Source organism: Sinocyclocheilus rhinocerous, unplaced genomic scaffold (assembly GCF_001515625.1).
Source record: "Sinocyclocheilus rhinocerous isolate Xijiao unplaced genomic scaffold, SAMN03320098_v1.1 scaffold5714, whole genome shotgun sequence".
NCBI classification, from domain to species: domain Eukaryota; kingdom Metazoa; phylum Chordata; class Actinopteri; order Cypriniformes; family Cyprinidae; genus Sinocyclocheilus; species Sinocyclocheilus rhinocerous.
Window position 1 is genome coordinate 27,710 of NW_015653182.1, and position 10,747 is coordinate 38,456.

The 10,747-nt window shown below is 39.1% G+C and overlaps 1 protein-coding gene across 3 annotated transcripts; it reads right to left on the reverse strand.

Moving 5' to 3' along the window:
* Positions 1-1,655: 1,655 nt before the first annotated feature.
* On the reverse strand, positions 1,656-8,064 carry LOC107715620 (gastrula zinc finger protein XlCGF26.1-like). Of its 3 annotated transcripts, none has more exons than XM_016521775.1 (3): positions 8,016-8,064; positions 7,447-7,592; positions 1,656-3,822 (listed from the first exon to the last, which is right to left on the reverse strand). In XM_016521775.1, the coding sequence occupies exons 2-3, from the start codon at positions 7,529-7,531 to the stop codon at positions 2,468-2,470; spliced, it is 1,440 nt and encodes a 479-aa protein (XP_016377261.1). In that variant the 5' UTR covers positions 7,532-7,592; positions 8,016-8,064; the 3' UTR covers positions 1,656-2,467. The 3 variants fall into 3 exon arrangements, with proteins under 3 accessions (XP_016377261.1, XP_016377263.1, XP_016377262.1); XM_016521777.1 differs by lacking the exon at positions 8,016-8,064 and adding an exon at positions 5,621-5,701 and having other exon boundaries at positions 7,447-7,517; XM_016521776.1 differs by lacking the exon at positions 8,016-8,064 and adding an exon at positions 5,621-5,729 and having other exon boundaries at positions 7,447-7,507.
* Positions 8,065-10,747: the final 2,683 nt, after the last annotated feature.

Sequence of the window (10,747 nt, forward strand, 5' to 3'; positions counted from 1 at the left end):
TGGGCGATATGGGCAAAAATTCATATCTCGGTATTTTTTGGCAGATTTGTGATATACGGTATATATCTCGGTATTTTCATTTTTGTATTTGTATTTTTTTTTTTTTATCTGTATTTAATATATATATATTTCACTTATCGCCCAATGTTGTCCAACAAAACAATATATATTAAAGGCTATGAAAACGAATAAAGTGAATGTAACCATGTAAGCCTTTATATTATGTGAAAAAAAGGGTTAAATTCACGTTTCAAGCATCTGACGGGGCGAGCCGCTTAAACTAATATGCGAATTGAAACTATAAACTATGTCTTACCGGTTTTTAAAGGCCTTAATATGAAGCTTGTCAGAATTATTGCGCTCCTATTTAATTGAGCTGTCAGTTTGGCGCATATGAGCGCGGCGGCGCTCGTTCACTGAAGTCTGTGAAGTTTAGTGGAGAATACCAAAGCAGAAGGCTCATGCACTTCTGACAGAAAAAAATTGAAATATTTCCATGGTTTTCTAACATTTACAGATGGAGAATACACCTGTGAAATGTAAGTTATGCATTCAGGAAGACAGCACATCTCGAACAAATTGGATTATGCACTTTCTCCACAGCAGCTCAGTCTGTGTCCTCCGCTTTATTTTCAGATGCGCTGGTATCAAACTACTGTATATCGATATAAATGGTATTGCCTGATATCGAATCGCTTATAAAGAAAATATCAATATATCGTACAAACTCGATATACCGCCCAGCCATATCTATACCTTCTTCTTTCTATGGAAGTCTGACTAGTCAGAATTAGGAGATCATTTCTCCAGCATTTGCATTCCAATCATCCACTTTATTCAACACCTTATTTCTGGGGTGTCGGCTCCACTTCTCAATTGAATGATTTAGAGATACGTTCCTCAGTTTCCATTATTCTTTTTGTAACCTCAGTGACCCCAGAGTGAACCTCAATAATCTTAACACTAGTTCACTTTTCCAGTGGTTTAAATGCATTCGCCATTACTAGGATATTTATCAGCAGGCTCACGTGCCTCCATCTTCCTCCCATATCTTGTGCTGCTCTCTGGGTCTGAGGGCACATTTTGCATTTCATTATCCAATTTCCCATGACTTTTAATTATTTTAGACTGCAGTATCGCATTGTCTATTATACCGATCTGTTCAGTTTTAAATTATACTTGTGAGTGGGCTTTGTTAAAGATTAATTCACACTCAATGCAGGGGAGACAAAAAAAGTCACAACTTTAAGCCAATGCCGTAATCAGAGAAGCAGCACTCACTTAATTTCAAATTATTTTAATTTTACATGTGATTTCATTTATATTATTATGTAACATTCATTTGGGAAACCCTGACATAAAGTATAAGCAAGGACCAAATGACATCTCACTCCTCCCAAAGAACATCTGGTGGTCAAACAATCTCTTCTGCAATGAAATGTGTTTTGCATTAGTGAAAACATTTACACTTGGTTTACTACTAATAATAATAATGATTATTATTGTTATTATTATAATTTTTTTTTATGACAAACAGCACAAATGATTTTTAATCACATTACATATATGACATGACTGTTACTGTCAGAAACTCAGAAGCAAAGACCAGGAGGCTCTGTGTATCTATAGCAGGATTCTTTATTAAGAATGTGCTGTTGATTGCTGCAGTCATCAGGTCTAACCAGGGATCTGCACATTGTAGTTTTATATACATTTAAAGGACAGTGCTTAGAGATAGAGACAAAGCAACTGGGAGACGACCTTAAAGTGTGCAAATGAACTATGCAGGTATAAGAATTTGACCTGTCCAAATCCAATCAGCATAATTATTCAAAGAAAGGGACAGGGGCACCAAGAGTCATTAAAAACAAAAGGTGAGAGTCAGTAATCCAGCTCAATTGACTTACAATAAAGAGACCAGGAACTGTCAGAAACATCTTGCTACAAACTTTGTTTAACACAGTCATTCAGCTGATGTTATCATCTTTACCTTAAATGCTAAATACAATGTACTTCACCATTATTTTTCATATGCTATGTCGGGATGTAGAATCAGCAGATCCTATACAGATTCTTAAATTGCCAATCCTATCATGAAATTAAATTTCAAATATACAAGCGGCTACATTCTTTGAAGAAATTAACAATGCAGATCATTATTTGCGACATTGGAATAGATCGTTCACTTTTCATATGCTGCCTTATGGTATAAAGGATGAGACAGTTGGTCCAAAGGCACCCATAACACCACTAGTAATGGCATCACTAGTGCTAAATGAAAAAATGTCCATCAGTTCACCCACCACTCCTATGATCCGTCCACCTTCCAACCTGGAACTCAGCAGATGACCAAAACACAATTATCAAATTAAATATTAGATTCCTGAGGGAGGAAACCTTTAATCCATATCTTATGCACATCAGCCTCACCAAAGGCAAAAAAGCAGAAAATCCATTTGGTCCACATTCACTTGCGGTGTGAAAGTAGCTTTGATTTCACAGACATGCATGTTTTCTGGTGCCATTTTAAACTGCTGAGCCATTTAAAACTCTTTCTACAGAAAGAACAAGAATAGGGTCTCATATCTGCATGACTTTTCAGGTGTATCTGTAAGCGTGATGGCAAAATACATGTTTTATCACACTGATCACAATTACTTCGCCTTTCTCCAGAGTGAAAACGGAGATGATTTTTGAAATTGCTCCTCTTAGTAAACTTGTTGTCACACACTGAATGTTGTAGTTTCTTTTCAGAATGAGTTTGCAAATGACATTTCATCTCTCTAAGATACGTGAAACTCTTTTTACATTTAAGACACATGTAAGGCTTCTCTCCGGTGTGAAGCCTCATGTGAACCTCACGGTTTCCTTTGAGTGCGAAACGCTTTCCACACTGAGGGCAGGTGAAAGGCTTCTCTCCAGTGTGAACTCTTATGTGAACCTCAAGGTTTGTTTTGTTTTTGCAAGTCTTTCCACAGTGAAGGCACATGAAAGGCTTCGCTCCCAAATGAATCTTTACATGATTCTTGAGATGCTTCTTGTCTGTGAAATTCCTTCCACACTGATGACATACAAAACGGTTCTCTCTTGTGTGAATTCTCATGTGGTGACTAAGGGTTACTGTAAATCTGAAACACTTTCCACACTGAGCGCACACAAACGGCTTCTCTCCAGTGTGAATTCTCATGTGGGCATTAAGGGTTCCTTTATGTTTAAAACTTGTTCCACATTGAGAGCATGTGAAAGGCTTCTCTCCAGTATGAACTCTCAAATGGCTTTTAAGACTTGCTTTTCGAATGAAATTTTTTCCACACTCTTGGCAGGTAAAAGGGTTTTCTCCAGTGTGAATTCTCATGTGGACTTTAAGGCTTCCTTTCTGAGTGAAGCTTTTTCCACACTGTTGGCAGGAGAACGGGGTTTCTCTTGTGTGAACTCTCATGTGGACTGTCAGGTTTCCTTTTCTATTGAAACATTTTCCACACTGTTGGCAGGTGTAAGGGTTCTCTCCAGTGTGAACTCTCATATGGACTTTAACACTTGCTTTTTGACTGAAACTCTTTCCACACTGCTGGCATGTATAAGGCTTTTCTCCAGTGTGAACTCTCATGTGGACTGTAAGGTTTCTATTTTCATTAAAGATCTTTCCACACTGTTGGCAGGTGTAATTACCTTTAGTCGCTGTCTTTTTAGCTTTTTTTCTTGACAAAGTCTTTTCAGTCTCAGAGCAATTAAAAATGTTTTCTTCAGTCATGAAATCACGTTTCTCATCTTTATCTTCTTTTTCATTCAGCTCTTGATTCTCCTCTTTCAGCGCCATCAGGCCTAAGATGAAAATAAAAACTGCATCAAATAACCTGTTTAATGGCACAAAGCAACAGACATCAAAACAATTTGACATGTAAAGCTTCAAAAGCAACAAAATGTATGCTAGATCCTATTCACACTAAGCCACTCCCAGAACTTCTCCATATTGTGAACTCTTAGCTTTCTTTAGGACATGCCCTACGTACTTTCAAGCTAACAATTACCATAGCCATTATAAAAACAACAACAACAGAAGAACAGGCTGTATTCTCCAATAATTGTATCTTATTATAAGTTGCTTCTGAATTTCTGCATTAGGAGCATTTAGCCTTAAGATTTTTTGTGAATGCGCTATTGACCGATCTCAGAGCTACCATTTATATCCAAAACATTAGAAAAATAGTGTTTTCTCAACAAGAGAAATGGAGAATTGTGAAGAATTGTGAAGTATTCTTTCAACAACTCTTAGCTTTCTTTAGGACATGCCCTATGTACTTTCAAGCTAACAATTACCATAGCCATTATAAAAACAACAACAACAGAAGAACAGGCTGTGTTCTCCAATAATTGTATCTTATTATGATAAGTTGCTTCTGAATTTCTGCATTAGGAGCATTTAGCCTTAAGATTTTTTGTGAATGCGCTATTGACCGATCTCAGAGCTACCATTTATATCCAAAACATTAGAAAAATAGTGTTTTCTCAACAAGAGAAATGGAGAATTGTGAAGAATTGTGAAGTATTCTTTCAACAACATAGACTATGACATTCTCTTGGATAGCTTGAGAATTATTTTGCCATTGGTGGACAAGCATTAGCACATTCAGGTCCTAGCTATCCAACCATTACATCTGTTTGTGTGAAGAGACACCCCATCAGACACAACTATAGAGTGCCACAGGGCTCGGTATCAGGTCCTTTGTTTTTCTTTTTGTAAATGTTTACTATTATACTGAGAGATACTGTTGTAGGGGCTTTGATTTTTGAGCCCCAATATCCTGCAGAATCAGCACATTCCAGAAGAATCTAAAGATTCCCCATCCCAAACCATCTGAGGTCATAAAATTAATCAACGACCAACAATGATGCCTCCTTGTCTGGAGAACACTCTGCGTTATCTTCTTAAGAGATAAATAAACCAGTGATAGACCTAACTCCATCAACAGGAGAGAGAACTCCCTCCATCTGGAACGACTTAAAGGGTTAGTTCACCCAAAAATGAAAATTAGCCCATAAATTACTCACCCTCAAGTCATCCTAGATGTATATGACTTTCTTCTTTCAGACGAATCCAGTCGGAGTTATATTAAAAATGGTCTTTGATCTTTCAAGCTGTTTAATGCCACTCAGCGGGTGTTGCATGCATCAGTCCAAAAGAAGTGAAATAAAAAGAGCCCATCCATAAAAAAAAGTGTCTCACATGGCTCGACTGATGCATGCAACACCCGCCGAGTGGCAAACAGCTTGAAAGATCAAAGACCATTTTTAATATAACTCAGACTGGATTCGTCTGAAAGAAGAAAGTCATATACACCTAGGATGACTTGAGGGTGAGTAATTTATGGGCTAATTTTCATTTTTGGGTTAACTAACCCTTTAAACCACCAAAGGGGTGATTGTCACCCATGATCAATTTGCATAAATCCATGTAAAGACACAGGAAAAGGGTAAATTACGGGACACTCTCCAGGCCTACAACACAAAGGATCTAAGAAACCGTGATAACGTTTAACTCAAGCAACAGATGGCCCGTGGTACCCCATGACCATTTACGCATAAATTGATAAGCGAATAAACAAGGAAAAGACAGACTTACACCTTACTCTGAGCCGGGAGGCTCACAGGATCTCCACAGCGTGACACTTTCTTGACCTCAGGACATGTGCCCCCTCCTTCTCTACACATTCCCAACATGCAGTCTTTATCTCCAACAAAAGAACACATGAACTCTGATGATTTTTAAAAGACAATCAGTTATTACCGTTGCTACTAGAGTAAATATATTCACGAATAATGTGTTTTATGTCTTTTATATGCTTGATGTGTTTATTGTAACCTATGAAGTTAATCTATGTTTTATAACCCCTTTTAAGTAGATAAAGTTATTAATGTGCATGCAAGATACCTGACATTTGATGTTGAATGAAAGCTTGTTTTATTTCCAGAATGTTGAATGAATGAATGAATGAATGAATGAATGATGCATTTATATAGCGCTTTATTGTGTATTGTTGTACACCCAAAGTTGGTATTATATACACTGTTCGTAGTAGGACACTTTATTGAAGTTATCTCACAAGGATGTTCCCCACATGACAGACCGAGCATTAGGTTAATTTATGCACGAAGAGGAACGGTACGGGGCGTGGCCCCGCCCTGCATCAATGTCTGATTGGAACAGCGCGTTGTGGGACGGACGTATGCAGCTTGCTCAAAACCCAATTTCCGAACAGATTCAGTGCCTTTCGCCTTCGTTTGATCGCGCTCTCACTTGCGCTCACTCGCTGCACCATCACGCGATTGTGCCATCCAGAACTCTACAGAACCAGCTGAAGCTTCGTGACTCTGCCGAAATCTTCAAAGTCTCAGCCGCTCAACGCAGACTCTCAGAACAACTTAGAGCGCATCACTCTCCGTAACTAAGGCAACCGACTTCCGAAGCTCCTACGTAACCAGGCAACCCTTCATTCATTGTCAAGTGAATCCCAAGACGTCATGCAAAGAACGATCGCCAACCAATCAGAAGCGCCGTGATTCCCTGAGACAAGCCCACGAGGAAAACCCTGTTTTCAACCAAAACACAAGTAAACAAGGTCTCTCCTCTCTCTTGATTTTGAATCTTTGGATTCGATTCCCTTTGAACTGAACTAATTTCCTTACACTGTCATTAGTTTCCACTGTTACGACAATGATATCCAGTTTTATATTTCCCCACAACCTGACCAAAACTGCAAGGTTATTAGTTCATAAGTTGTTATTAGGTTTCATATTACAAAAAAACTAATTATTTAAAACTACTTCCATATGAATATGTCAATTTAATCTGAGACATGTAATAACGAATGCCCAACTTGGAAGTAGGAGCTTCTCAGCTATACTTAAAGGTAGTATTAGCATTTTAGTGGCTGGGCATGTGATCTCAACATGTCTGACCACATGAAGCGGTCGGTGCGAATGCAACCCTTTAAATGGTACTGGGAAATAGTTCACGCAAAATCATCCCAGTACTTTAGTACTGTACATTTAGTTCTGGAACTAAAGCGGTGCGAAAGGCCCTAACAAAGCTCAACTTGAACTTGTCAAAGGAGGGGGCTTTGTTGAAAACGACGTGTTTGAGAGAGGCGGGGCATAGAGGACCTACAATAATGTACAGTATTTGAAAAATAATGTGTTTTTTTAACATTAAAGCATGTCAACATATTCTGTTACACCAAATACACAAAATAATGATCTTTAAAATAGCATCATATGACTGACCCCTTTAAGCGTACGCACACTCTATAAATGAGGCCCCATATCAAATAAGAACACTTTAAATTTTGGCCACTTGTGTGACCTTCTTCAACAATATTCATTTCTGTAAATGTCAACATTTAAAAAAGGATCAAATGACTGAGTTCAGCTTTGAGAATTAAAACCAACCTGTTAGTTCCTCAGGATCTTCTTGTTTGACTCTGAACGCTTCTTCAATCGTCACGTCTTCACTCTCCTCTTTAATAAACGCCATCTTTATAACATTAACGTGGATATCTGTTGCTTCACCAGGCGTTCTTCTGCCTCTCTGGGCACTGTCATGTTTGGAGAGAGAATAATGAACAGAAAGAAAAACTTTAATGAGAACATTTGCCAACTTGAAACGTTGTCATGGTATGTTAGTGTTCTCATTGCGTTATTTACACGGGTTTGAACAGCTGGTGTCGCTTGCGACTCAATCATTTTGTAAATTAACTGGTTCTGAGTTCCTAAAAGCTCCGTTTCTCTCATTCCTGATTGTAAGAGACTGAATTCGTGTTTACGATACATCGATTTACGATATAAGGATCGAAATGAGACGCACTTTACTCACAAACATAACGTTCATTGATGTTAGATAAAGCATTACAATGTTATATTTAATAATACATAATTCGTTCTACAGTTCTTGTAAAACTATAAACTCATCTGAAAGAGTTGCGCTAATTTAAACACTGTTTAATGGTTAAAACTCAAACCTTTCTTCAGCCGAATCACAACAGTTGCAGGAGCCTGGCGCAGCCTTGTGGCGTCATATGGCCTGATCAAAATAAAAGTCCTCCTTCTTCTTCTTCTGATGTTTTTTTTTTTTTTTTGGCGGTTAACACAGTCCTCTTCTTCTGCTCCTCCTCCTCCTTTTATTTTACTGGCTAACAACCTACTGTTACAAGTCCTGTTCACACACAGAAATCACAAAAGTGCATAGAAACGTAGGCCTACATAAAAGGACATAAATTAAATAATGTCAAGAGGTATTCAGAGTTGAATTCTTTGATGAAATGCATATTTAAACACGCTGTTCAGTGCTGTGCTGAAAATAATACCGATATGAAATGTTTATTTCACATCCAATATCTGAAATTCATGTAAGGTTTAGGTGCAGAACCATTTATACCAAGAGTTAGGAATATATGAGAGATTTCCATATGTCCACTTGATTGGACAGTAGGCTGTGTGTTTTTGTTTTTAATTAAACAGATGCTGTTTTAATCATAATACAGTAACAACACAGTAATACTGTGTGTATTTAACAAACCATTGAATAAAATGATAAATCACGTGGGAAATAATTTAGCTTCAAATAGTGCAAACACTTTAGATGAATACTTTCTATTTCACTCTCCTGTAGATTCAAAAGTCAGCTGATCCTTCTTTTTCTGCCAGCCATTCCTCATCACTAACACTAGCACCATCCTCTCTGATATTATTTCATCCACCATCCTGTAGGCCTTACTATCATGCTTTGCTCTTGAACTCTACATATATACAAAAAATAAAAAATACAAAAAACCCCTGCAAATTCTAGTAATAACACAAATGCATTTATGTAAATGCATTTTCAAGAAGAACAACAGCCACAGCAATCGTATAAATTGTAGTTGAAATATACACTGTAAGAAACTGACTGTGAAATTCACAGTAATTAACTGGCAGCTAGTGACAAGTAACTTACTGTAGAAGAAATAACCATATTTTCGCTGTTTTCATTTACAGTAGCAACCATGTAACCAGGGTGCGAACTACGGGGGAGCTAGGGGGAGCTCGGCTCCCCTTAATAAGACATGGGCTCCCCTGAAAACGGGATTTGTGAAATTTTGGGGGGTCTCAAAAAATATTGACAATGTGTTATTTTGACGTGCAGTTTCAGTTTTGTGTAATGTGATATTAGAATGAAGCTTTTGTTTGGAAAAAAAACTAAATAAATGTTACTCCTTTTGATCGTCTTTGTTTCTGGAAAATTCCACTGCCAAATGTGCTGCGCGGCAGTTTCCCCGCTGTTAGACCAAACTAGGTAATTATCTGTTAACTTTAACATTAGCTTTTCTTAGTGCTAACAGCGTTCTCTCTTTCCATGCTATTCTCTCCACGGCCTTTTTCTGCGGTGACCACTGGGGAATAAAGTTGTAAGGTAAGCTGTGGCCTTCACGTAGGAATTTTATTTTATATTATCAACCAGATAAATTATAGTGTCGTGGATTAGGGCAAAGGTAGCCCTAATTAGTAACGTTAGCTGGGCTTCTTCGTAATTTTCTCCGATGCTGTGTGTGTGATACGGAGCAGCCATTGTCTGCCGCGTCAACTGAAAAATGAAGTGTGCATGTCAATATTGCTCAGTTTTGTACAGTTACATGTGACACCTTAAGCTACCTCATCAAGCATTTGAAGTCACACATACAGGAAGGTTTAGAAATCAAATGCCTAGTGAGAGGTTGTGATTGCAGCTTTACAGTTGCATTCACTTTAGCCTCGCATTTTTCAAGGAAAAATAAAGATCTAGATCACACCTTGTTAGGTGTGTCCGATCCTGCTGAGCCTAGTAGTCTTCGTAGTATGTTCTGATGCTTCTGTTGTGGATGGTAATGAGCCAGAGGGGTGATTTGTTGTACATGAAACTCTCTATTTACAATATCTTGCCCTTCTGTATCTTAAAGGGGTCATATGATGCGATTTCAATTTTTCCTTTCTCTTTGGAGTGTTACAAGCTCTTGGTACATAAAGAAGATCTGTAAAGTTGCAAAGACTAAAGTCTCAAATCCAAAGAGATATTCTTTATAAAAGTTAAGAGTCAACCACGCCTACCTAAAACGGCTCGTTCTAACACGCCCCCACATATCTACCTCACTATGTGGGAAGATTTGCATAACGCCGCCCAAATGTTCACGCAAAGAAAGAAGGCGTAACTTTTATTCTCGCTGTAGTATTGTTGCTGCCGCTGCCGCCATGTTGTGAATGCGCTGTGTGATTCGTTGTGTAAGCGAAACTACTTTGTTTGGTCTTCCAAAAGAGGACGATATCCGCTTCGTCATGCCTGGAGCTGATCCGTGCTGGTCGCTGAGGGAATACTACAACTTTGCGCTGTGGATCGCCGGATCGGCTTTCACCGTGTACGAAGCGGAGTCCAGCCCGGGGTCGTCACATGTGGTTGCCACAAGCCCCGCCTCCACCTCGGTCGCCTGAGCCTTCAGTTCCGCCTTGGCCCTCCGGATCCTCTGTGTCACCCTGGCTCTGCAGCTGCTTGTCTCCGACCTGGGCTCCTACTCCACCGGCGTCATCTCCGTCAGTCGGCCCCCTGGTGTCGCCTGCTTGAACTCCACCATGGCTCCTCCCTCCAGCGACTCCACCGAGGGCCACTTTCCTGGCTGGCCTCTGGTTCCCCACCTGGCTCCTCCTGCTCCGGGCTCCTCCCTGGCTCCTTCCTCCATCTACTGGT

Bases quoted from the DNA above. Each gene is read 5' to 3' on its own strand.
- LOC107715620 (XM_016521775.1), bottom strand. From the start codon at position 7,531: ATGGCGTTTATTAAAGAGGAGAGTGAAGACGTGACGATTGAAGAAGCG. The intron at 3,823-7,446 runs GTTGGTTTTAAT...TTTTCATCTTAG, and splicing joins AGATCCTGAGGAACTAACAG to GCCTGATGGCGCTGAAAGAG.